This window comes from Amblyomma americanum, chromosome 6, assembly GCF_052857255.1.
Source record: "Amblyomma americanum isolate KBUSLIRL-KWMA chromosome 6, ASM5285725v1, whole genome shotgun sequence".
NCBI lineage: Eukaryota > Metazoa > Arthropoda > Arachnida > Ixodida > Ixodidae > Amblyomma > Amblyomma americanum.
The window spans coordinates 1062297-1090217 of record NC_135502.1 but is presented as its reverse complement, the minus strand read 5'-3'; the positions used below and the strand labels follow the sequence as shown (position 1 = coordinate 1090217).

The window sequence follows — 27921 nt, the reverse complement described above, 5'->3', positions numbered from 1 at the left end:
ATTCAATATCTCCGCACAGTAAAATATTCAGTGTTACGAAAACTACACAACTCTGCCGCCGTTAAATCATCGCTGATAATCCGTTCAGCCATATTGGTCTCCGGATGAGTTCTGGACTAAACTTTCCTTCTCAGACTGACTATTGATCTGACCTAATACATCACGCAACGTGCAAGCACGCTAAACTTTCACGCGATGAAAAAGTAAGCTACACAGTTCTTTGTCTAAGCGCCTATCACCGGCTTAGTCATCGCCTGTTTCGACAAGCGTTTTGTTAACTGCAACTTTAATCTGTCGCCAGCTTATACTTTACGCTTTTTTATGAGTATAAAAGGTGTTTTTTGCTATATAATCTTGGGTTAAAAGTGAACTGACTAGTGCTTTTACGAAGGCCGAATCTACAATAGTAATCTTTATACTGCCTTGCTGCTTCACTGTTGCAAGCTATACCTCCTTTAGGATCGTGTGACCGCTTACTTCCACAATGTTTGTTCTTACGCGAAAAGCGTCCAGGTGATCACAGCCACGCGCAAGGGCTTCTGGGTTGCTCGGGATTGTCGCAGGTGCCTTCGCGTCTTGTATCGAAGGTGCACTGCCACCTTTAACTTGAGCGTGTGGCCGAGAGCAGCCGAGCACGCTTGTCACTTTCGCCTCCGCCTTTGTGGCACAAGTCAGCCCAATAACGAGCTCATTTCAGAACGCTCGTATACCACCACATGACAATAACGTCTGTGACTCAAAAGCCTTATTAGACAGAAAATATGTCCGCGTTTCATTCTCAGCCACTCTGCACTCAGTCAGGAAACGTAAGCAGTCTCAAGTGTCTCTGGCGAATTTTTTTTCAGCTTCTGTGTTCTTTCATGACGAACTGATGGGCTAGTTGGTCACACATACAGTCTCTCCCCATACCAGCCCGCTCACCTAGCCACCTAATAACAAAATAAAAAACGTTCCCTTCGTAAGCACGAAATGTTTTTCAGTTCCGGCGTAGCACATTCTAAAGACTGAGCATGGTACGGTCTCGTCTCGGCCAAACACAACTAGCGTCGCTCAGGCTACTAAGTGCAATTCCCTCACTGTTTACAGCCGAGTTCCACGCCGAAAGTTGGCTCCGCACACGTTCGCTCGCACGTCGCGAGGACTGCGCGTGCGCCTCTCGGGCTGCAGGACAGTGCGTATAGCTTCGCCCCTATAGTAAGACGCTGTTGACGCATGCGTTCGCCTCCGTGTTCGTTCTGTCGCGGAGGCCATCCGGGGTGCACCGACGACAGGAGCTAAAAACAATTTATGCTAGAAAAAGAGTCGGTCGTATTTCTATGTCTGTTTTCTACTCGCAGGTACTCACTCGCCTTGGTGTTTTCAACCTTCTTCTCCGGACCAGTGTCTGAGGTCTCGGGGCATGCCCCGCCGGAACTGTGCGACTCCACTTACCAACCCATGTACTGCCGCTGCAACGTTGACGAAGGCGAGGAACCCACGGACGTGCAGTGTTTCGTCACAGCGCCGTTCACAGCGGACGACGCCTTTGTGAAGATCTTCGAGGCCAAGGCGTCCGTCGAGTCTTTGAGCTTCACCACTTACGCTTCAGGCACGCATAAGATGGACTTTGTGCCCACGTCCACGCTGAGCACCATGCCCAACCTCGAAAAGCTCAAGTTTTATCAAGTCAACCTGGGCACGCTGGCTAAGCGCACATTCTACAACCTCAGCAAACTGGCCGTGCTGTCACTCGACTCCAACGAGATCACCTTCTTGGAGAAGGAGTCCATATCTCAGCTACCGCTCCTCCGCAAGTTGGAACTGGCCGACAACAAGCTCACGTCACTGGCTCATGGCGTGCTCACGGAACTGCCGTCTCTAACACATCTGTACTTGGAGAAGAACCAGATCGCGTCACTAGCAGACATGGCCTTCAGTCACCTGAGGAATCTTCGTGAATTGGACGTCAGCGACAACGTCATAGAGACCCTCACCGAGGCAACGTTCAAAGGACTCGACCAGCTTACCCGTCTGGACTTGTTTCGTAACAAGTTACGACGACTCGGTGCTCGTGTCTTCAGTGGAACGCCCATGTTGGAAGAACTGGACCTCAAGTACAACACCATCGTGGAAGTGGACCCGCTGGCGTTCGCCGGTTTGCCGCGGCTCGGGATCCTGTACTTGTCGTACAATCGCCTGCGCGTGCTACCTACCAAGATGTTCCTGGGCACACCCAACCTTATGACTGTGGACCTGTCACAGAACAAGCTTGTCACGCTCACGTGGAGGACGCTGCAGGATTTGGCCACCATCGACGCATCATCGTTCGACCTCAGCCTCACAGGTGAGTTGCCGTTCTGCTCCCCACCGGGGCGCTTTTAAAAAGCACGTAGACGACCGTCACGTGTCATGCTCAAGAGACAGGAACGGTAACCTTTCTCTGTACTGACGCCATTTTATACCTATACGCGCACGTGTAACTACAGACCTTATCAGAACAACACGCCGCACCGGTTTGGCATGTGGGTCTCTTAGTGCGGCTAATTCTACGTATTTAGGTTTCCAACTTTCTCGAAAGGGAACGCCGCAAGGGGCGATAGTCTCCCCGATCCTCTTTAACATTGTTATGCTAGCACTGACCAAAATAGCTGCAGAAGATCTCGTACCTGGGTTATGCCTTGTATGCCGACGACACCACGCTCAGAGCCACCAAGGTCTCCCTCGCGCAAAAATGAGGCGACCCTTAAGGAGGCCGCGACGGCCGTCGGGAAATTTACTGCCGCGAGCGATATGTATGCGCTGCGCGGTCGAAAAGTCCGAGGTGATCAGGGTGTGCCACGAGGTATGTACAAGTCCCCCGGCCTCAAGGACCTCTATCTAGAGGGCCATAAGATTACAGAGAGCAACAAGACCAGGTTTCGGGGTCAAGAGCAACCTGAAAGCCTCCCACCGCACCGAAAGCCTAACTTCCGCCAAGAACCGGATCTCGCAGATGATCAAGAGAATCACAGGAAGCCGCAAGGGCATGCGCGAAGAGAAGACGCTGCACCTCGTCCAGGACTGAAGCGTGGCCTTCTGGTGGAGCATCCGCCTCGCATTCGGGAAGTGCTGGGTTCGATCCCCAGAACCGCCGAGTACCCACTGCTTTTCTAATGGGTACAAGATTTCCCCCGGCCTGGTGCTCGGCTCTTCTGGGGTGAGATGCTCGGGAAAAGGGTCTTGACTACAGTTGCCTTGACGAATCAAAGATAAGTTCCGCCGTCAAACCCTAAATCCGCCTCGTGCGGTAGAAGTCCAACTTGTGGCCCCTTTTTTTCTCTTAGCGCTGTATCTCTTACTTCCAAGCCCACAAGGACGGGATTTGACGGCGCAGACTCCTTTGCCAAGCTATGCAACCCTAGCAAGCCAAGCACCAGGCCGGGGCAAAGCTTGTACCCATTTTTAGGAAACCGGTGGGTTACCGGCCGGCAGCGGGAGTCGAACCCACCACCTCCCGAAGCCGAGGCGGGTGCTCGCTCTCATCCACGGTGCTCTCTTTTTTTTTCTCACGAAGTCGGACAGCCGGAAAAACCGGACTTGCCCAGGACCGCAGTGATACTCAAGTTGATGCTTCAGACGGAGCTTACAGCTGTGCTGAACTTGACGCTGGTTAAAACGTACGAGCTTTGAGTGGAACTATTCACTTGGGAGTGAAATACGAACCACCTTTGCAGGCTGAGTGTTCGAAACTGGGTTTGCCCCCAAAAGGGCGCAGCGGAGTTTGCGGAGTCTCCTCCAAGCGCACACCCCTAAAAAGGCTGGGCGCCTCGTCCAGGCCCTGGTGATCAGCAGAGTGATGTACGGCATGTCGTATCGTTAAAAACACGAGACCAAGAACAAGTCGAGGTACCAGAGGCGCATACTAAAGGGCGCTGCGTCTTCCCATTACCGCCTCGAACGAGAAATTGGCGGCTCTCGGGTTGCCTTCTCCGAGCTGTCGGATGCGGTTCTGGCTTCGCAAAAGGCGACGGGCATAGCAATCCTTCACCGGACCGGAACGGTAACAGAGCTCGGCGCTCTCGATGCTCCCGCCCGAGGTCAAGGCGAGCCCTATCCCGAACCAGGTCGGCGCGAGGCTCGTGTCGACCGACAGCGGCGACAATTTAACGGCGACCTGCACGTAGCGTACGTGGGCGTGGCGGCGTGCCCCGAAGCGTGCACGTTCTTTGCGGTAACTGCCGTGAACGGAAGAGACAACTCCTTAGCCCTCGCGGCCTCCGTCAGGGCCGTGTCTGCACTAGCCATCAAGCCCCACGACAGGGCAGTTGACGTCGTCACCGACTCGCAACACACCTGCCGCAACTTTACGAACGGAAGAACATCGCTGCTGGCGCCTCAGGTCCTCGCCCGGAGCTGAAAGAATACCATCAAATCACGTGCACGTCGGGCCACGCGCGACAGAAGGGAACGAAAGGGCGAACGCCTTAGCTCGAGCGTCAACCAACCGAGCGTAGAAAAACGAATCGGCCGATCAATCCCCACCCTTTATCTTCGTGCCTTTGTCATCCAATTACGGCGCATATGCCTCGAGATCCAGTGGCTTAACCGCAGGGTTTGTCATCCCCCCCCCCCCCCCACCAGGAAAACCTCAGCACTGAAGACGCCGCAGCTCTCAGACTTATTCAAACGCATTCCCAAGCAAGCGTACTCTTCACCCCTCGTGGGGGTGCAAACCTCAGCACATAAAGACGTGCATCACGTCATTGTCCGGCGACACGAATGCGCTCATCGAGCAGCCGTGGCCACTGCAGTCCTGGAATGAGGAAGCCACGCACGAGATCCGTAATCTCGTAGGGCAGAGTACTTTTGGGGATGCACTGATACACAGCTGTACTTGTTGTTTTGCATTATCTACGTGCCTTTCGCGTAATATCACACTCGGGATGGCTTACAACCAACCTCAACACCCCAAGTCAGCAGTCTCAAATGCGCTTTTATTGAACATGTACGAAAGATCTCTCTTCCAAGGATATTTCAAGCAAACTGTTAAGCACTCGTCTTCACCACGGGCTTTTGAGAATGGCGACAAGCAGTGCATTAAATTCTGGCGCTTTATCAGGTGGGTGCACTTCTGATCGTTTGACAAGTTTACACATCATTTTCCAGATCACGGTGTTTCGGTGCAAATGAAATAAATGCTGCTGAGATCACTGCGCAGACGTAATCGAAGCGATGCTTTTTCTTGCTATCGTCGAATGGCCTTCGAAAGGCGCAGTTTTGGATCTCTGATGGCTTCGTGAAGCGCTTCGCAGTAATTATTTGGTGAGTGCGAAGGTGAAGTGGATCTACGTTTTCGTTTGTTTCATTTTGCTGGTCTACTGCATGCCTCGCGCAAAGTTCGTGAATTTCCTCGTCGAAATCCTCAGAGAAGCCCTTTTAATGCCTGCCGTGGCTGTGCATCTGTTTCCAGCGTGCTTCGTCGCCAGTTTCACCGAAGTGTGGCACTGCATTTCAGTGGCTCTGGACAAGCACTTGAATGCTGGAATTTTTCATTGCAATGTAGCGGAGGCCCAGTGAGGAGCCCCATAGGTACTAACCTCAGAAAGGTGCATGTCCAACGGCCTTCGCAACAACGCAGTCGTACATACATTTAGCACGTATATCGCCCACGTCTCCATTCAGTCGGTCTTCAAGCCAGTCGTCGTCGGAACTCACTCGAGCCGCAAGAGCTCGCAGATTCTCCAAACCACGCCAAACTAATCATTCAAGAGGTGCTGTTGAGTGTTTTTTTTTTCTTCGCGTCGTTTCGCATTGGTTGCATGTAGCGGCGCTCCCAGGCCGATGCTCGTCTCGCTCATATATGGCACCCCAGCCTGAGAGGCGTCCTTGAACTAGTTTGCGTTAAAGGTAAGACTTTTCGTCCCTTTCGATAGCCGCGCGTTTAGGGACGTCAAAAGCCAAATGAGGGGTGGGGCAGAAAATTATTTTCCCCCACTTCCTGTCTCATTTAAACATTTTAAACGCCCATTTACGTGCACTGAGCCTCGCTAGAATATGCTCTGTCCTTGTGCACAGCCTCCGCTAGCTCCGTCCAATTATTGTGCACACCCATTTCGGCTGGGTGTGGCTGCAGTCAAACAGGGGGACATGCCAACACGCGGACATTCCACGAGGATGCCGCGAACACATAACAGTGCCCCCGCTACCTAAAAACATGCACCCCACATACAACGGGGAGAGGAGACGGAAGAGGGCCGAGACTCTCGCAAAAAACGCGGACAAAATAGGGCCGAAAGGAGTCGCCTACGTGGACGCGGCTAGCGGAAAGTTGGGGGCGGCGGTGGCTGCGGTCGTTGACGGCCGCGGCGTACCCGTCGCCGCCGCTTCCGTTAGAAGTCGAAACATAGACACGGCCGAAGAAGTTGCAATAGCGCTCGCTTGCGTTGGCACGGAAGCCAGTAGCGGCAGCAGTAGCGACAGCAAAACAGCTGTCTGGAACTTTGGAAAAGGGAGGGTCTCGAAGGAGGCAGTCAAAATCTTGGAAAAGGGAAAACTCGATAGACGAGTTCGAATAATTTGGACCCCCGCGCACGAATCCGTCCCCGGCAACGAGGCGGCGCACGAGCTAGCCCGAGCACTCTACTTCCGGGCAGCCGCAGAGCCGCCTGGTTGCGAAGGGATGGACGAGAGGCTGCAGACATACAAAGAGATCATAGAGCACTATAGACTTGGTAGACGGTCCCTGCCACCACCGGACCGAGCGCTAACAAACAGGGAGGCAGTCGCATGGCGGCGCCTGCAAGCTGGGAACTTCCCGAACCCCGTCTGGCTCTACCACACGCAAGTGGAGGAAAGAGCCGACGATAAATGCGCGACATGTGGAGAGAGGGGTACTTTAGACCACATAATCTGGCAATGCCCTGGTTCCCCGGGCGCCAAGGAGAACATAAGAAGTAGAGAAGCCTGGGAACTGATGCTGCGAAGCGAGTCCCTCGCCCACCAGCAGCAAGCCATCCGCCTGGCGGCTAAAGCCGCGAAGAAACACTGTCGCTTCGCCTGTCTTTAGTCGCGGAGACCCCGGCCCCCGTTCTCCAGGCCTGCGTGCCGGGGATGGGGAGTAGGGGGCCTCCTACATCGGTGGAAAATAAAGTTCTTACTCACTCACTCACTCAGCTGGCGTGTGGCGGCGGCGCCACTGACTCCGCATAATGGGGAAGCGTAGCCTTATCAGCTGTAGCTGTAAAAGAGATGGACAGCTCGGGAGGGAAGTTTAAAGGTTCCAACATTTTGAATAAGCAAGTGCAGTGGGTAGATGCAGTGGTTGAGAACGTCACGCAAGAAGCGCCACGAAAGGCGCCAGATATCGGCTCAAGCACTTGTATCGGCCGTTTCTGAACGCGACCTACGACTTCTGCAAGTCAGCTCTCGAATTAACCAATCCATGCGGCACCTGGCGGTGATTACCAGAAATAGTCTAAAAAAGTCCGAATAAAAAAGTCCGAATAGCAGACGTCTTCCGGCAGTCTTACGAAAAGCTGTTAGCTTGGCGTTCATGGAGCCCCGTAAAAGGAAAAAAAAGCTAACGGGGAATGAATTCCACACCACTCCGCAGTACGCGTCGGCACAGTGGCACATCGTTTCATAAATTTTCTGCGTGCTCTAAGAATCGGCGCCAAAGTATTCGGTGCATTGGGAATCTCCGCGGATTGGAAGAAAGTGAGGCCGGCAATGACTGCCTATTCTCGACAGCTGGGAATGCAAGAGAAACATAGCATTCCACAATCAACAAACACCGAGTGCGGAGCAATGGGAGAGCTGTCTCTTCAGCAGCGAGCTTGAGGTCCAGAGGGCCTTGGTAAAGCACGCAACTGAAGCGGCACAACTCAGTGGAGCCCTGGACTGAGGGCCCACTCTTGCTTGAAGACTCAAGTCGCCAGCACCCCAGCAAGACGACCAGGAAGTCTTCATCCCCGCGAACCTCTTGGAAAGAAATAAAAGTTTTCTCTCTCTCTCTCTCGACAGCTCTTGTGGTACGATATTTTCTTTCCTAGTATTTGATACCTCCTCCTGAAGGTATGGAACTCCTGTGCAGCTCCTGTGTGTATTTGGAATCGCAACGTCGGCACGTGCGAATAACTCCTATCACAGCTGCGATAGCAGCGCACTGCAAGTTCGTACTTCCAGCAAATGCATGTAAAGGAGGCTCTATATGAGTACCGGCTTCTTTGGGCGCACCTTGTAACTCGCTGGCGTTAAAGGCCCTTTTTCGCAGAAAAACCGCTGTCGGCGTTGACCGGCGGCGTTTGTGATGTCACAACCACATGACCTCGCGCGGGTAATTCAAACGCACCCGAGCGGTCACACTCTTGCCTCCCGTCAACGCGCGCAACTGGCACGGTGAAAGACATAAGTTGGCAGCAAGCGCCTTAGGAACGTGTACATATGTAAAGTAATGTAATTGCGGGGGAAAAGCAAATTGGGTGAATTAGGAGGAATTCGAACCCACGACCCCTGGACTACGAGAAGGGCGCTCTACCCATAGGCGCTCGTCGGTTTAAGTGGGATAGAGGTGGACCTGGTGAATGCGTTGTGGTCATTGACTTGGTGTGGTGTCCTAAGGACACGTACTGATGCGTGCATAATTCTTTATTACTAGGCTAATTCGTGCTAATTACATAATTAAACCAGAATAATTCAGTTACTGAGATGGTTTACTGTGCTTGAACGGTTTTATGCGTGTGTATGTGTGATGCATCGATGTGTAAGGAGTGATTCGGGCGTCACTAATCGGGGAAAGAGAGAGAGGCATAAACCCGCCGCAGGGCCCCCTGCTGTACCGTCACGTGGTGATACGATACTATACATTAGGCCGCGTCTGTTTGGCGGAAAGTTTCCATCCGTCCGCACGAGGGCCGCTGCGATCGCGTTTGTCTGGGGAGAAAGTGGAGCTACCGCCCTCACGCGGCTTCAGATAGAGGCTGCCGATTACCGATGGCGGTCCGACAACTCTATCGCGTTCTACTCTTGAAGGCGAAGCTTAAGCGTCCTCCGACGTGCCAGTGGCAATCATGGAGTGTTCTCCCGTTTCGCGATAGCTCGCCCGTGCCGCCGCTCACATGCCGCAGAGCAATTTTATGCACTTCGAGCGGGAATTCCGTCGCCTACAGACCAGGCCAGCTTGGCCGCCACCAGTTGTGTATTGCTCTTTTTTCATTAATGAGAAGTCGCCCGCTTGTATGGCGCTCATTTGTTCAAATGCTTCATGCCCCATCAACTACCGAAATAATGGTACTTACAAGTACACACGTTGTATCCGAAATTAGCCTCCCCTTTAATAAACCAAAGGGTATTGGAATGATTTAGTGATCAAGTTACTGAAATTGTTAGTTTATCTATGCCTATGTAAATTCTGGAACCTAAAGGATAAGGCCAATTTTTAAACTTATGACCCTGAATGGCATTTATTCAACTTTAATCCGTCTTGCGCAAAGTTTTGGTTCTAAGTTATTTCACATCTGTGCTTTATCCTCAAGTAAAAATAAAGTAAACATTGCGCACTAAGAAATGGGCATCAGTGAACTGAAGACTGAATTTAAGTACATTCCACACATCACGCTTACAGCTGCCATCATGTGGCGCTGTATCGACCTTTGCGAAGTTGTACTTCATGTAGAACTCCTTTAAAGAACTGATGCACACGATTTTCCTTGTGTAGCATACCTCGAAAATCAATTGTGCCTGTTTTGCATGGTACCTCGCATTTAATTGTGAAGAATAATTTGTAGCTCTACCACAGGCTCTGAGACGCGAAACAGCGTTCGGTAGGACAACGCCCTCTAGCTGCACAAGCAAGCCAACACATGCATCAGTCTTTCGCGTTTCATTTCATATAATCGAAGCCGATATCTCCTTGCTTCTTAAACTTATTTTCTGCGTGCAGTGTGCGATAGTGTCGTATGCGTAGAATAAACGCTCACTGGATAACCATCGCTATCATTTTTCGCTCTTCTAACGTCCCATTTTCACGTTGTTAAATATTATTTTAAACGCATGTGCCAATCAGATGACACAAGCACTATCTACCGTGCGCTTCCTATACCTGATGTCCCGTTTCTTCTCCTCGTCGCTATTGGCCTGTTCATGCATTCATACCCAGCCGAACTTGCTATTGCAGCCTGCTAGCTCTGAAGTGAATAATAAGCCACATAGGCTCAGCAGCGAATTAACTCAGAAAGCTGCCATAACTTCGTTGGAAATCAGTAAATTTGCGCGCTGTTGTAACAAGGCACGGATGTGTCAGTGTTAGCATGTTAGGGACATCCTTCCTGTACATACTGATGCACCTGTATCTGACATGCTTCTGTTGAAGAATATAGCTTTTTTTTTTCACTATTCTAAAGCATCATTGAGGCTTAGTTTACTCTATGTCTAGGCAAGAGCAGCAAGTGTGGCAATTTTCGAGTTGTGCAGAATAATGAAATGGCATGATGAGGGATGATAATGATTAAAAGGTTTATTGAGGAAAAAAGGAGAGGAGGAGGTGATCCGGTCCTGGATTCTGCTGGCCGCCGCTCGTGCTCTTTCAACGAAGGTTCTCGACATCTGAGCCGGATTGGGCCGTGCTTCCCACGTTGGCAGTTCTATTAAGTCCATACAACTATTAGCCTGGCAGTCGCATCCATACCTTAGGGTATAGGTCTGCGTATTTTCCACAAAATTTACACTCTGGTTTAAAAGCTCTTGAATTTATCTTGAGAAGTTTAGCGCGATTGTCGAATGACATATATAGTTTGCAGTTGTCTGAGATGGCATTCTTCTGAGTTGTTCAAACCCTTAGCACGATTTGAACAGATCTGCCTGTTGAGACGTAGGTGTTGTAGAACTTCGGCATAGGTTATCAAAGACTGAAATGAGTCGCCATATTCATGGGAGGATCTCGGGGGAGAAGTGCTTTCCCTCTACCCCGTGGCGCCACTCAAATCAGCTGCCTATTGGATGCGCAAGCTCTGGACTGCTGCAAGATTCTGCAGGCCAGCGGTGCGATTCTGCCCCACCTGTCTGTGAATCTATGACGATGCATTGTGATGCAGGATATGAGACCGCCAGCGCAGTCGCTACCCCTTCCATCTCTGCGATACCTCCTCGTCTGACCGACAATCCATTGACCGCCTGCCCGGGTGAGGAGATTTACTGAGTAAGCTGTATTTTTCGCATCTAGGCTTGTCACGGACACCAAACAATTTTGGAGGTATGTGAAACGTAATGGCAAAGAAAAATACTCTGTACCAGATTTAAAAATGGTGCCGAAATCATTTCTCACAACGAGGAGAAAGTTGAATGTTTTAGCCGTTATTTTTCATCTGTATTTATGCCGTCTATTTCACGTGAGGTCTCTCATTCTTTGTCTGCGGAGATTGACCGTATGACGGAAGTCACCTTTTGTGTTAGTGGAGTCTGTAAATTGTTGTAAGATGTGAACCAGGCCAAGGCGTGTGGTCCTGATGACATTCCCGCAGCAATTGTAAGAAATTGCGCCGATACGTCATGCTTTTACTTTACATGGTTGTTCCAAAAGTCCCTCAATGAAATTGTCTTGCCATGTGATTGGAAGTTAGCGCGAGTTGTTCCTATTTGTGGGAGTGTTATGAGAAACTCCGTTCAGAACTACACATCAGTTCTCTCGACTAGTATCCCCTGTAAAATTATGGAGCATGTAATATATAGCTGCGTCATGACTCATTGAACCAAGCATAATCTCTGAAGTCCCTGCCAACATGGATTCAGGAAAGGTTTATCGTGCGATACACAGCTGGTAGAGTTTACCCACGATTTGGCCTTGGCAATTGATAAGCAACAGGTTGTTGACTGTGCTTTCCTAGATTTCCGCGAAGCATTCGATGTAGTTGCGCATAGCCTCCTCTTTACCAAATTAGAAGCTACGGCTATAATACTATTATATTAATAAATGGATTGTCGAATATTTGTCATTACGGAGACAGGCTGTTGTTCTGAATGGTGTTTTTTTTTCAATATACACCAGTGACTTCGGGAGTTCCCCGGGGTTCTGTGTTGGGTCCACTGTTGTTTTTGTTATATATTAATGATGTTTCAATTGGTATGCGGTCTTCATTTAGAATGTTTGCTGATGATTTTGTTGTTTGTAATTAGTGGAAATTTTGTTCACAAGTCTTGCAAGATGACTTAGATGCCATAGCAGTTTGGTGTGCGCGTTGGGATATGTCATAAAATATGAACAAAAATGTTCACGTCACCTTTACAAGAAAACGCGCTTGACATCCGTATGGGCATAAAATTGGCGGCATTACCTTAGGCGCAAGTAAAGAATTTAAATATCTGGGAGTATTTTTACATCTGATTAACGGTAGAACAGGCACGTTAACTATATTGGAAATATGGCGGCATCATTTTTGCGTTTCTTGAGGAGGAATTTTAGTCATTTTCCATGTAACTTAAAAACCCACCTCTATTTCAGTCAAGTTCGACCAATACTTGAGTATGCGTGTGTTTGTTGGGATCCTCACACAGCTGAGCTTATAGACAAATTAGAAAAAATTCAGAACAGGGCAGTCAGATTTGTTCTTGGAAATTGCAGCCGCAAACTTAGCACAACAGAAAGCAAGCATGAACTTCAATGGCAAGAGCTAAAGGATCGTAGAAGAAATGCTAAATTAAAATTTTTTCATAACAGGTATTACTCTAAACCAGACATCAACCGCGAAAAGTATATCCAAGCACCAAATGATATATCGAAGCGATTGGACCACGATTTGAAGGCCAGGGAATTTTCTTGTAGCGGTGACGTCTTGCTTTACTCTTTTTTTTTTGTTAGAACTGTGCGATGATGGAACAGTTTCCCATCAAGCAGTGTGTATATTTCGATGAACAATGCTTTTTACCATGCGTTGGAATAATATGTAAAGTGACAGCTAACGTTTGTAGCCCCCCTGCTGTTCTCCCCTACGGGCGATGCAGGTATCCAATAAATAAAAAAAAATAGACGTGTGCAGTCATGTGCTCATTCTTCCCTCTTCTTTCTCGCTATTCACCACCACACCCTGTATATCTCCACTCGGCGGCAGCTGTCGCGACGCCCTCCTCCCATTGGCTATGTCGAAGCTTTGTTCACGTGAACTCACGCGAAGCTACGCAGAACCAACAGCAACTGGTTTGAAAGCTATGAGCTAAATATATAAACGAGATGCAAAATCTCGGTGGCAATAATGTGGCAGGCTTTCATCAAGTGCCACGAAGCCTTCTTAACAGCATAAGTCATTCTGAAATTACAAAACCAAGCCAAAGTTCACCAGATAAAATACGTGGTGAGCGTCAAGTTCTAGAAATATTTGTTCAACTAATAAATTTGCATTCATTCTGGTGGCGCTTCACTGCATGTTGTACAGATTTAACTCTCAAGTACAGTTAGGCTCTAAATGTACAATTTATGTCGTATTTGTCAATGTAAATGCACATTATGCTAAACGTCACTGACGAGTTCATAGTTTGTGAACTGCATTTGTGAAAGCCAGCGTCAGCTAGGAATGCTCAACACCTTACTTTCTAAAGGAGCTCTGACACGGCTTGTGCCTTGTACATTTGTGCAATCAAATTTTTTAATCCTTCGTATGTGGTGCCATCATAGTGCACACTTAAATAGAAAACTAATCATAACTGCAAAAGACATAGCGGCCGTTTTTAGGCTGTGTTGAGGCGAGTTGTCACCTGCCTGCCGTTCATGTGCTTCAGAATTTTTAAAAGAAATGTTGCAGCTTCATTGAGCGCTTAATCTCTACAAAATCCCTGGCCTCTCAGAACACTTGCGTGAGAAATGGCTAGTAACATCAGTAGAGCACCCCGATGAAACGGAACTGGTGCGGACCTGTCGTGCACTTGTCGAGTCCTTTGTTTCATCTGTTGCCATTTTTGTAGGAAACATAGTATTCTACAGCGGCTCAAGAAAACCATGGCTAGGCGGCAGGTAGGTTTGCTTCTCAGGATTTGAGTAAGAAATGGGCAGATGTAGGATGTGAATTCTGCACGAAAAGTATACACACAGACTGCAGCTGTATGCGCAATATTTGCCGTGAGGAGGCTCTTCCGATATCTGAGCTACTCAGAGAATGTTGAGTGACACAGATTCGATTTGTTTCCAGCCACTCTCTGTGTGCCATTCATTTCACGCATACGCATCAGTATGTGTTCTTCCAGCCTTCTGCACAAGCTCTTTAGCTTGGTGCCTAGGAAACTCCATCGGTGGAGACTGACTTCACCATGTGCGCATGTTCAGTTGTGTATGAACTTCCTCTTTCATGTAAAAAAGTATATATAGGACAGACCGACCGATGTATAAATATTCGACTTAGGGAGCATCTTCGTTCACTATCAGATTCAAACTATTCGCATCTAAGAGAGCACTGCGAAGCATGCAAGATTGGAAATAAGAAAGTATGCAGACCTCTAGTCGCGCGCACACGTATTTTATTCCGCGATAGAGATAAGACGACAAGGGAGCTCATTGAGGCATATCACATTCGGAAAAGACGGGATGAATGCACCAGTCAGCCTTCCTTATTGATGGTCGATAAAGAGGTCGCTTTTCTTGACAACACGTGATTTGTGTTTTGTTTTTTTAGTACCTTTGTTTTTTAGTACCTTTGTTTTTTTCTGGCTGTCTCGTGTTTTTTCGGTTAATCACAGAGTTCTGAAATCGCGTTGTAAGGTTTTAATCTTGACTCATGATATAGTCTTAGTCTGTTGTATTTCTGGGCATGTGCGCGAGTGACGTCAGGTCATGTGACTTTTTAAATATAAATGTCTGTTTTTTTCTGAATAAAAAATAGTTGTGAGTCAGCGCTCGTCCGTGTGGTTTCCTTCTTCTTTGTCTTCCGTCCCTTTCGCGCTGTTTTTTCCACCCAAAATGACTTCACCCCTGGACGTGTTTCGACACAGGAGAGATGCAAGACGCTCGTGTGCTGGCGATGTCCCAGACACTGCTCGGATGGATTGCATACAGACCTGTCATCATTCGGTCGAGGTGTCGCATTGGTCTAGTGGTCAGTTTGTGCAGGAGTAACGCGAGCAGAGCACACCGTCGACTATATTTCAGTCAAACGAGCTACTGCTGGGGCTAGTTGGAAATACATCCCTGGGGGAATTGGTGAGCGCTAGTAAAATACGGAAAAGGACGAACACACAGGATGAAGCGCTTTTAACAACTGTTTATTGTCTCAATAACATCATTATATACACATATCAACATCATATCATGTGCAGAAGAGGGAAGAGCATATCGCGCTAACAAGAGTGATAAGAAGGAAGAAAAACGACCAACACGGTGTGCGCTTGCAACAGCCCAAGATTACTTTCTTCGTGTAGTCTAATTACGTTCCCCTAACATTACCAAAGGCGAGCTGACGCATTGCTTGTCGGGAGCAACATGCATAGCGAAAGCTTCTATAATTTCGCGTTCTCTTCTCTTTCTAGCACGGCCCTACTACCTTGATGTTTTTTTAGCATTGGGGTGCATTTACAGTGTGCGCAATGAGGTTGCAGATTCTTGAACATTGCAACTTGTTCGCATGATCTTTCGTGTTCGCTAATCCTCAATTGTTGAGGCACCTGCCTGTTCGTTTGCCCTTCGTATATTCATTGGCAGCTAAGCGCAATGTTGTAAACGTCGTTTTGGTCACGCTCTACATAGGTGATTTCGTGTTTGCTGTTGCACCCAGGCTTCTTTTTGTGGTTTTATTTTCCGTTGATCTTTTTGCACATTCCAATGAGCTTGTTGGGAGCTGGAAAAACCGCCTCCGTACTTGCTAGCTGTCTTCCTCATCCTGTGGGAGATGTTATGAATGCACGCCATCACAACGGGACGTACCTCGTAGCTCGTTTTCTTAGTCATTTTGTGCCCAGTAACCTCTCTTTGTAAGGATTCTGCAATGGCGCCAAGTAACTGCTCCGGATAGCCGCTCGCCCTCCATTGGGCGACCTGTTGGTCAATGCTGTGAAATATCGAGCGGGGGCACGATTTTTTTATAGCTAGCTTCAGGCAAGACAGCTCGTTTTAGAACTCTAGAGTGACCGGAATCAAAATGCAGCAACGGTTTTTATGCCGTGAGCTTGCACGCCCAGCAAGTGTGGTTGTCACTGCAGGTCACTAGCAGGTCTAGGAATCTAATCTGACAGCCCTTTGGGGTGTCAGAAGAGAACTTAAAGCCCGGAAAAGATATCTTCCATTCATTAAGAATACGTTCCACATTTATGGAATCAGTTGGGCTGTTGGGAAGGGAAAGCAGGCAATCATCAACGAACGTAAAGCAAGCTAGAATACCAATACCTTCAAGGACTATATTTGCAGCGGCCTCTGTCGGTGACTGTATTGGGACACAATGGTGAAGGGTAACGTCTTGCAGAAGAAAACATCATACCTGGTCGAATTATTAGTGGCAGTGACAGCCCACTGATAACCTAAGCGGGACTTCGGAAAGGAACCTCAATGTCGAGACCAACGCGATAGAAAGGTTACGAAAAATGCCAGTAAGTTGAAGAGGGCCAGCATTAAACGTAGATAGCTCTCCTACGCTGGCAATTGGCAGGAGGCAGCAATAAGGTGCGATGAAAAATCACAGCACGGTTACGTGTGTAATTGCAATGTTTGAGCGTTAGCTGTGGTGTGACAGAAAATAATTTTTCGTGGACATGTTTTGATTTTGTCTCGCAGAACCAGACAGCCGCAAGCGAATTCTTGCTTGCTCATGACTTAAGTTATATTCTGAAATCAACTTGTTGCGTGAAATGTCTCCAAGCAGCGACGATTAACCTGTACATTTGTTTAGGTTAGAACGCACAAACTTAAACCCCGTGTGAACACGGTAACATGTACCACATTACATGAACCACAGAGAGTGCCTTGGTGTGCAACGTAATGCCTTTCTTAAAGGCTTAATTCGAGCTGCATTAAACGCCGGGTATATGCATTCGTGAAAAAATAAATTGCACCGCCCTGGAAGAAGCGCTCCCAGATTGTAGCCCAGTAGTGATGGCTAGCGCGAGTCGTTTTCTTCCCGACCGGTTCAGTTCGCTGCGCAGCCAACCCGCTGTGATGATAAGCACCGCCCTCCTTTCGCCTTCCTTCTTTTGATTCAGGACAGCCCACGAGTGGGGGATCTGCAGCGGTACACGCGAGCGGCAGAAAAACAACATCAAAGAAACGCCTCGTCAGGGTGGCCCACGCCCTTCTCTTTTTATTATTATGTAGTGAATAATAAAGGAGAGGTCGGTGCCGCGTAGCGGCTCCGGCTACCAATACAGTTCAACATAATAATAATAATAATTGGTTTTTGGGGGGAAAGGAAATGGCGCAGTATCTGTCTCATTTATCGTTGGACACCTGAACCGCGCCGTAAGGGAAGGGATAAAGGAGGGAGTGAAAGAAGAAAGGAAGAGAGAGGTGCCGTAGTGGAGGGCTCCGGAATAATTTCGACCACCTGGGGATCTTTAACGTGCACTGACATCGCACAGCACACGGGCGCCTTACCGTTTTTCCTCCATAAAAACGCAGCCGCCGCGGTCGGGTTCGAACCCGGGAACTCCGGATCAGTAGTCGAGCGCCCTAACCACTGAGCCACCGCGGCGGGTCAACATAATAATAATAATTGTTTTTTGGAGGAAAGGAAAGGCGCAGTATCTGTCTCGTATATCGTTGGACACCTGATCCGCGCCGTAAGGGAAGGGATAAAGGAGGGAGTGAAAGAAGAAAGGAAGAGAGAGGTGCCGTAGTGGAGGGCTCCGGAATAATTTCGACCACCTGGGGATCTTTAACGTGCACTGACATCGCACAGCACACGGGCGCCTTACCGTTTTTCCTCCATAAAAACGCAGCCGCCGCGGTCGGGTTCGAACCCGGGAACTCCGGATCAGTAGTCGAGCGCCCTAACCACTGAGCCACCGCGGCGGGTCAACATAATAATAATAATTGTTTTTTGGAGGAAAGGAAAGGCGCAGTATCTGTCTCGTATATCGTTGGACACCTGATCCGCGCCGTAAGGGAAGGGATAAAGGAGGGAGTGAAAGAAGAAAGGAAGAGAGAGGTGCCGTAGTGGAGGGCTCCGGAATAATTTCGACCACCTGGGGATCTTTAACGTGCACTGACATCGCACAGCACACGGGCGCCTTACCGTTTTTCCTCCATAAAAACGCAGCCGCCGCGGTCGGGTTCGAACCCGGGAACTCCGGATCAGTAGTCGAGCGCCCTAACCACTGAGCCACCGCGGCGGGTCAACATAATAATAATAATTGTTTTTTGGAGGAAAGGAAAGGCGCAGTATCTGTCTCGTATATCGTTGGACACCTGATCCGCGCCGTAAGGGAAGGGATAAAGGAGGGAGTGAAAGAAGGAAAGAAGAGAGAGGTGCCGTAGTGGAGGGCTCCGGAGTAATTTCGACCACCTGGGGATCTTTAACGTGGACTGACATCGCACAGCACAGGGGCGCCTTAGCGCTTTTCCTCCATAAAAACGCAGCCGCCACGGCACAAACACGAACAGCACACAACATATAAAACAAAAGCGTCAGGAGAAGTGATATTTATGTGCGAACATAAACGCTGTGAATGTTAACAGAACAGCACACAATACAAAAGACATTAATAAACGAGGGCAGAATAGGAAGAAAAAATAAGCTTATTTGCATGCAGTAAAAAAAGCAAAAGTAAACAACGACAACAAAAAATGCTTGCTTCCAGCGAACACAGCTTCTTTTATACGAACCTTTGTACAGTTGCATTACTACAAGCCTGGCACAACTTCCGGCGTCGTTCAAGCCGCTGTCGCCACCTGTTTCCCGTGCCACCGGAAGTGGTGCCTTTGTTTCCCGCATACAGTCGCGTTATAAAAGCTCAGGCCTTCCTCGCTGCATGCCGAAAGGAAACGCACAGAATCCGACAATAAAAAAAAAACTACGTTCGCACGACCGCTGTTTCACCCGCACGCATGCGCTTACCATTGAACACCTCTTTTGTGGCGATTTAAAAAGGCACAAGATGAATGCAAGCAGAACAATGACACGGTCCAATGAACCTCCACGAAGGGAAGAAACGGGGCGTCGTGAACGTCGAGCGAGGATGGAACTTAAACGGTGGCTGAAAACTTTATTTGTCGGATTTACCCAACTGCGACCCCTTTAGTTGCAATGGTGATTATACACTCGGGCCTAACTTTATTGCATAGCGGACGATGTGAAGGCAACGATGACGTTTACTTGCCCGCGGCGTCAGTCGCAAAGTGAATGCACGGTTGGTTGTTGTTGGAGAAAGGAAATGACGCAGTAACTGTCTCGCATATCACGGCGGACGCCTGAACCGCGCCGCAAGGGAAGGAATAAAGGAGGAAGTGAAAGAAGAAAGGAAGAAAGAGGTGCCGTAGTGGTGGGCTCCGGAATAATTTCGACCACCTGGGGACCTTTAACGTGCACTGACATCGCACAACAGACGGGCGCCTTTTGCATTTCGCCTCTATCGAAACGCGGCCGCCGCGGTCGGGTTCGATCCCGGGTACTCATGGGTGAACGAAAGAAAATTATTTTGCTAGCTACCTTATTCTCTTCGCAAGTTATCATATTTGTTTTTCATTAAAACATCTGGTTTTCTTGGCACCTTAGAATTTGCCTTCTTTGGTTGAGCTTGATGCCTCCAGCAAAAGCTTCTGTCGCCGTTATTTTCTTTGCTTCAGCTGCGACAAACATTTTCGGAACAGTGCCAGGCCTAAAGTGAAATTAGTGCACCGCTACGTTTACACCTCATTTTTATTTCGTATTTCGGCTGCCACGATTCTGCGCCGCTATATACATTTATCCCTTTACTTACTTCTCGTTCTTTATGTTCTGAAACAAAATTTAGACGCTAAAATTGTCAACGCCATCGATACAGGGTCGCCCAAAGACAAACGCCGCAAGGCTCAAGCCGGCAGCTCCTGTCGGCAACACATGGCTATGCGCCGCGTTTGTTCTCTACATTTACTTTTTTTCGTGCTTTCTCGACTCCATCTAGTGCGCGGCGAAAGCGCCTCGCGCGAGAGCATTTGGCGGTTCGCCGTTCGTATTTTGCGCTCAGATGACTTTTTAAAGCGGAACGCGATTGTCAGCAGCCAGCGGCATCAGCTTTCTGCTCACTCGCCGCTGCAGACTCCCGTGTGATCGTCACCGACCCCCTGGAATCTAGAACAAGAACGCATATCTCAACGCGCCGCCAAAATTTTACATAGATGCGAGTACCGAGATCGCCCGGACACACGTGTCGTCATCTCGACCCCAGCACATGCGGGACTGTAGGGAAACGAGGCTGCAGACACCTCAGCCCGCGCGCTCAGCCACCGGGCATCGCTCGACACTCGGCGCCTGAGCTACCAGAACCTATTCCGGCTATCACTTACAAAGAAATTATTAAATTATATCAAACAGCATAGCCGCTTTCATCCCCCTGCAAAAGGGCTAACCAAAAACGAGGAGTGCTGCAATATTTTAATCAGGCTTTTAACCGGGAGTGCCGCATTGTGGGTTCGCGTTCTCGGACGTGTACCACATGGTGTGGGCATGCTCCTCTAACCGTGCTTACCCCCTTTCCCCTCACCTACCCGAGAGAGCTGGGAGGCTGCCCTGCTCTACGTTAGAGAGCCAAAGAGCCCTCGTCGCTATAGGGCCCGAGCTGCCGCGGAAACCACAGGGGTCCCGGACTAGGGACCCCTCATATTATTTGTAAGGGGCTGGCCCTTAAGGCCAGTTCACACTCTCTCTTGTGAATACTCATGAATAAATGTTTTTCACCACCCAGCGTTGCCTTTCATTCAGACAGAAGGAACAGAAACGTTATCAGGCTTTGTTTTTGGATGCCTTCGAAAGAAAGCTGCCGGCGACAGCAACATTCGTAGAAAGGAAACAAGTCCGAGATACGAGATACGAACCATACAGCGTTCATTCGTCTCGTCTGTGCCAGTATGACTGCGGAAAGTTGTTTTCTGGTTCACAACGCTTTCTTGGTCAGAGAACCTGTTTGGACGCCACTATATTCTTATTCACGCTCTTTTTAAAAAGTTGTCACCGGAGTTGCCATGCCATATTGCTGTTCGGAAAAGACCACGGTAAGGTCGATAATGTCGAAAGATGAGGACGTTGGTGCACTCTTCGCTACACTGCACAAGTGACAAAGCGTGGCAAAATGATGTAGCAGTTTGGCAAAGTACGCGTTACTGATTTTGTCAAAGCGTACCTGAAACTGGTCTTTGCAACCAGCAGCGAATTAAAATATGCCCGCCTCTGGGTTAGCGCACTCTGCTCCCATTGTAGTACGCTTCGGAATGCGGTCTTTTAGCTGTTCGCTTCTCGGTCAGGTGCCGTTGTGCCGCCTCTGCTCATCGAACAACGCCCGCGATCAAGTCCAAGAAGAGAGAATATACCTGCACTGCCACCGAATGCTGTATGCAGTCAAGCTTCAGTTGAGGATCTTGCGTTTCGCTCCACTACTTTCGCCCAACGTCCTGCGCAGTCGCACCCAGGTTCTTACTTTCATGGCTTCTCATTTGAGTCAGGTCAAGGTCGGCTGGCGTCTCAGGAGAACGGGAGAATTCGCCCCTCACTTTGCTTGTGAAAAAGAGAGGGAGCTAGGTCTCAGTGTTCAGAGTAATTTGGAGACATTCGGACGCATGATCAAACAAACGCGGCGGGTTGCGGGGCAGGGACGCGCTTCGGCTCGCCCACGCCTTCGTGAGCAGCTGAATCCGCTACTCCGTTCCCTACCCTCGCACTACGAACAACACGAGACACCAATCGACGCCATCATTAAAAAGGCTACACGCTAGGCATGCCAGGAGGCCAAGCGCGCCTTGTGCGCACAAACAGCTATTAGAGCAGCCAGGGTGGTGGGATTATTAGGAAGAGGATTAACACTTACAGAGAAGCTCAGGGTACTAGAAATTAACTGAAGCAGAATCGACATTTGAGCTAGTTGGTATTACATCTTGTAAAAATATATAAAGCGCACTCAAGACAACGGACAAGGAAGACTAAACACAAGCGCTTACTCGCAAGTGGGCGTTTATTCAAGAAACACACAAAAAGATAGAAAACCACAAACAAAACAAAAGCCTTCACATCAGGATAAGTGCTCATGCAAGCGCTTGTGTTTAGTCTTCCTTGTCCGTTGTCTTGAGTGCGCTTTATATATTTTTACAAGATGCAATACCAACTAGCTCAAATGTCGATTCTGCTTCAGTTCATTTCTAGTACCCTGAGCTCCACTGTAAGTGTTAATCCTCTTTCTAATAATCCCGTCACCATGGCTGCTCTAATAGGTGTTTGTGCGCACAAGGCGCGCCTGGCCTCCTGGCATGCCAAGCGTGGAATTTGCCCTTTGGAACTGCAACTTTTCTGCGGTGGGCTGCCGCTGTCCAAGAGCCATAGCCGCAGGATGTGCCGCATCCTTTCTTCAGAATGGTGGCGCCATTCCCGCTTTTACAAGGATTGCTTGCGTGTGGCCTGTGGGGATCTTCCGCGCCATCGCAGACATTATCGTGAGTGCATGGTGCGGCCTGGCAGACAAGCATATCGACTTCCTCTGGAATGCGGCTCGCCCATGGGTGCATGACAAGAAGAAAACTTCGCCCCCTGGAGGGAAAGTGCTGGTCTTAGGAGGAGGCCATCTTCCGGATGTTCATCGCAAGGTGCTGGAGCTCGGACGGAAGTTTTGCCTACAGCCAAACCTTCATACTGCTACGACACAGCCTGACAAAGCGCAACGGAACTAGGACGAGTAGAAGAAACACAAAACACAGGACAGGCGCTTCCTCTGTGAACGACCTATGCACAATTCTGCCATAACCCTGGTCAACCTGGTTGCTGTCACCACCTGCAAGTCGAGAGTGCTGTCGTACTGCCTCAAGAGAAGAATAATCCCGCTAGAGGTTCAGGCCTTGTTTGGTGGACTGGCGCCTTCCTGGGGCCACGCACGACGCGTCGGCAAGATTATGAAGTCTGAGTCAGTATGAACCAACTAGCCCACACCAAGGTCCTCTTAGAACAAACCTTCATAACGTGGAAAAGGTTTCAACTGCAAGAAGCATTTCGAGGCAAGTTCCTGAGGAGGACCGTTCTAGGTGCATTCTGGAATGTGTAGATGCGATTAAAAGATGTGGGGGTAGGAAAAAGAGCAAACGTTGCTTGAAGCCTTTGGTAGATTTTTTGCCATCCAGTGGGTAGTTGTTTCCGACAAGGAGGGGTACTTCGTTGTGTTGCCTGAGCACTTGTTTAAGAAAAAGGCCGATTCGGCAATGGAAGCACACTTTAGACCTGTTAAAGCCAAAGCTACAAAGGTAAAGGAACATGCTCGAACTTTTGCCGCGTTTAAACCTAGAGAATTTGTGCTCTAGCGTAAATAGGCTGAAGGTTCTAAGGCATGAGCTTTTATCCTGATGCGCCTGCATGGAGGCTTTTGTTTTGTTTGTGTTTCTTGGATAAACGCCCAGTTGCGAGTAAGCGCTTGTGTTGTTTGGTCTTCCTTGTCCGTTGTGCTGAGTGCGCTTTGTATATACGTACAAGAATATAGCCATTCTATTCTAATTTCAATTCTTGTTAAGTTTTCTCCGTTGGACCCTGACTCAGGCTAGAGTCACCTCGGGCGAAGCCACGGTATCACCTGAAGCTGCCAGTGGACGCGACGAATGATAAGGGTGCACAGAATCGACAGAAAAGAACCGCTGTAATACCCAGAGTCAAGTCTCAGTTGTGCTGCACACACTCGGAGCGAGCTACGTTGGCCGGAGACGTATATTTCTGGGCGCGTCTATATTTACGAAGTCAGATAGCGGGGTTTCCACGCGCAGGTTTAAATCCTCTCTTCTTTTTCACTTATCGTGACGACCTCTTCCGATTCGGCCCCGATTCCGCGACCTCGACGCAGCCTCTGTTCTATTCTGGGCTGCCTTCGCACGCGAAGCAGGGGAGGACCATCGATAAAGACTGACTGTGGATATTTCACTTGTCGCTGGGGGAAAGTCAGACGAATCAGTTGGCGGCAGAGCGCCGGCTGAGCGGATCAGGTGAGCAAAGTCGCGTATGCACAATATAAACAGGGCAGGGCTAATCGAAGGTCACACTGATGATACCGACGACGAGCAGCAGCGGCAGCGTGAAAGGGAACACTCGCTTAGCGCTCAACAACTATGCTTATTTCTACTCTTGCACCGAAGCTGAAAAGGCCTAACGCGGTCGTTAATCGAGCAGAGAGCTGCTTATAGAAAAGAAAAAAAGTTTCGTTCTCGATGCAGTGATCGCTGATTATGTGGAAACCGAATGCTTTCATACTGCTCGCACACTGCAGAAGCCGAGCGCCTCTGCTCTGGTAGCGCGAGCACGCGCGTCGCCTCGCACGGAGTGCAAAGATGTCAAACCCCACACAAACGGCCAGTTCATTTCAACGTCCCTAATCTCAACAGACCGAACGTGGTCTCAAAAGCCTCGCCAACAAGCAATAGAGAACAACAGCCAAGACCGAGAGCGTGACGTCATGGGGACAGCGATGCCTGGGCATCATCGGTCAGCGTCAGTGTCATCACTGCATTCGATAGCATTTCTTTTACGGTGCCCGACACTACTATGCGTCGCAATTCGCACAGCTTCCCTTTCGGCGGAGTCTCGCATGGGCGTCAGCGTTGGCCATGCACTGCACATCCCCACAGCCTAAGCATTCCTACGCGCAGCGGTAACAGCATTCCGCCACAGTACGCCAACAAGGCTGCTAAACTCGTTTCCGTGGCCAAGTGTAGTTGTCAGAAATCTTACGCAACGGCGCAACTGGCTTATTATTATTTGTTATTTTTGCAGAATGAAATTACGGGCTGCCCCCTCCCCGACTCTTCTTTTGTCCAGTTTTGAACCTAAACTGTTCAGAAAGTGCTGGAACCCCATAAGAGAGGCTCACCTCATCATCACTCCTTCTCTCCACTGCGTTACCTTAAGGCACCATCTGCTGTCTTCCCTTCGCATCACATGCCCGTTTCTTCCTCTTGCATTCACCTACGGTATTATTACCTCGAGTCTGTTCTGTGACCCACTCTCATGACGTTACACCTATAATTTTCCTTCCCATAGCTCGCTGCAGTGTCCTCAATATCTCACCTAGATTGCGCTTTTAGTTCTCTCCGTAGAGTTAAGTCTTTCTGCTACCTAATGAGAGAACTTTCAAGCCAATGATCACAATTGGATAACCCTGAAGGACTACGTAAGGCGATGTACTATACAGCCATCATCAGTGTAACTACGTCCACTGCAGGACCTCTCCCATGCCTTTCCAATTAATCCTGTCCTGTGCCGGCTGCGACCATATTATCCCTGCGAACTTCTTCATCTCAACTGCCCACCGGGCCTTCTGCCACACCCTGCAACGCTTGCCCTCTCTTCGAATGCCTTCGCATTACATGCCCTGCCCATTTCTTCTCCTTACTTCCGACTGTGTAGGATGACATTAACTCGCGTTTGTTTGACGCAATCCGCTATCTTCCTCTCTTAGCATTCATCTGTCATTTTCCTTTCCATAGCTCGCTGCGCCGTCCTCAATTTAAGTTCTGAAGCAATGCTCAATGGTGGGCCAGTTGGTACGACATGTCGAAGAATAAATTTTACCAGCCGAAAAAAGACGAGGGACAAGAGGAGAAACTACACAGGACAAGGCTGGACCAACAACTGGCATCTTTATTGAGCACATTCCTTCGAGTAACCGTCACACGTGTGCCAAGCCAAAGCAGACAACCTACGTTTAATCGCCCAAAAAGTCAATCTCTTTCGTTGTCAGCCCAATAGACGGAGAACTGACGCAAGCATCACCATGTTTATCTATCAGATGGACCTCAAGAATTTCACGTGCCTTTCTTATTTTTCCGTGGCCTAAAATGGTTACATGGTTGAAACGAAGGGAACACTTCCCGGGGCATCTACTACAATGCAAGGCAAGATTGCCATCTTCCCCCCTACCAATATTTTTACGGTGCTTGCGCAGCCTTTTATTAATACAATCACCACTCTGTCCTATATAACACTTTCCACACGTCAGCGGGATCTTATGTATGACTTCTGTTGTAAGATTCTGAAATTGCAATACTCAACACGGGGCAATACCGTGGCAGCCCACGCAGCTTGCACTCGTTGCTTCCATTACGTTCTGGTAACGTTAGTCAGGCCAGAATGACGACAATAATTTTTTTGTTGGGTGAACTCGTGCCCTCAAACAGAAAGAAGTTCGGTCAACTAAGGTCAGAAAGACGGTCGCTTTCGGCCTTTAAAAATTTAAAGGTGACAAGGAACTTGAAACATTAGACGCCTAATGTGCTTACGACAATTTTCAACATGAAGTTGCGCGCGGCTACAGCCATTCCATAGAAATCTGGTGGCCTCTCGTTTGACAAACAAAAGCGGAAAGGCCGCGTGCCATTGCCTTCGACCAGAGAACAAAGCATTACAATGCTTCTTGACGCTTGCTCGCACATTGGCAGTTAGTATTCTTTTGAGCTATCGATACAGGCTGCTCGTTTAAGGAAATTGTGACGTATATGAGGGTGAAAATAAGTGCATTCAGGACGTCCATGTCCGAAAAGCGATATCGGCATAAGCAAGCACTATATATATATATATATATATATATATATATATATATATATATATATATATATATATATATATATATATATATATATATATATATATATATATATATATATATATATATATATATATATATATATATATATATATATATATATATAAAATCTCCCAGCAATCAATTTAATTGACAGTTCAACGTTAGTGTACATGAGCCTGAATTTCAACTCTAGAAGTATCGTCTCAAGCCACCAGCTACGGCGCTATCGGATTTACGGCTCACGCGCCGTACAGGATTTTTTCTGTGATATACCGTATTTACGCGCGTGATTTGCGCACTTTTTATCCAGAAATTCGGGCTCCAAAAAGGGGTTGCGCAAATTACGCGGGGATTTCGCGAGAGCGACTTAAAAAAACTCAACAAAGGTCATAACGCGCAATACAGGTATAGAGTATGTTGCTGCGTATAAGTCAGCACCCGGACCCGCACCCCACGCCCCCCGAAAAAGGTTAACTCCAAATGAAATGCCACGCACCTCCTCTCCCCTCCCCGCTTTGCGGGATGGCATGAAGGAGCATGCACGAAGCTCAGTAAGACGCTAATAAAACGGCGCCAACGCTTGCGGCCCTGCCAATTGTTCGGTAGTTCCGGATTCCGTAAGTTTGCTTTCGTAACTTCGTCCGGGAAAGCAACCGCAAAGCAATAAATCAATTATCACACCACACACAAAATGTACGCCCGGCCAATTCTTTAACAGTACCGTGCGAGCGTCGACCAAACTGCTTGTCAGCACCTTATCACAGCGCGGAGCGCCGAAGCCACCGAGAATAACCGCGTGCCCACAAGTTTGCCCATAGAAGACAATCGTTGTGTCGGTAAACTTGCGCGCACGCGGCTATTCTCGCTGGCTTCGGCGCTCCGCGCCGTGATAAGGCGCTGACAAGCAGTTTGGTGGACGCTCGCACGGTACTGTTAAAGAATTGACTAGTCGGAGTCGCTGCTGGAGGAACTCGACTCCGAGCCATCGCGGCCGTTCTCACCGCCATCGCTGGCGTCCCAAATAGCGTCATCCTCAGTTCCGTCGAGCGCATTTTACAGGCAAGTTTACTTAAAACTGTACTGCACGATGTTCGGAGAAACCGTATCCCACGCTGCTAAAATCCACTCAGACTGTCTCCAAAAGAGGCCTCTTTATCCTTCCAGTAGGAGTGAAGGAATGTTCTCCGCTGGCCATCCATTCCACATGCAACTTCCTCACATTGTCTTTGAATCGCTTGTAAAGGGAAACGTCCATGGGCTGCAGGACTG

At 48.8% G+C, this 27921-nt stretch overlaps 1 protein-coding gene across 1 annotated transcript in view; it reads left to right on the top strand.

The window, feature by feature from the left end:
• Positions 1–27921, top strand: part of LOC144136180 (uncharacterized) — a 66178-nt gene that overhangs the window by 16213 nt on the left and 22044 nt on the right. Inside the window, exon 2 of the mRNA XM_077668249.1 lies at positions 1338–2323. Coding sequence (XP_077524375.1) covers positions 1338–2323 — 986 coding nt within the window. The remainder of the gene's footprint in view (positions 1–1337; positions 2324–27921) is intronic.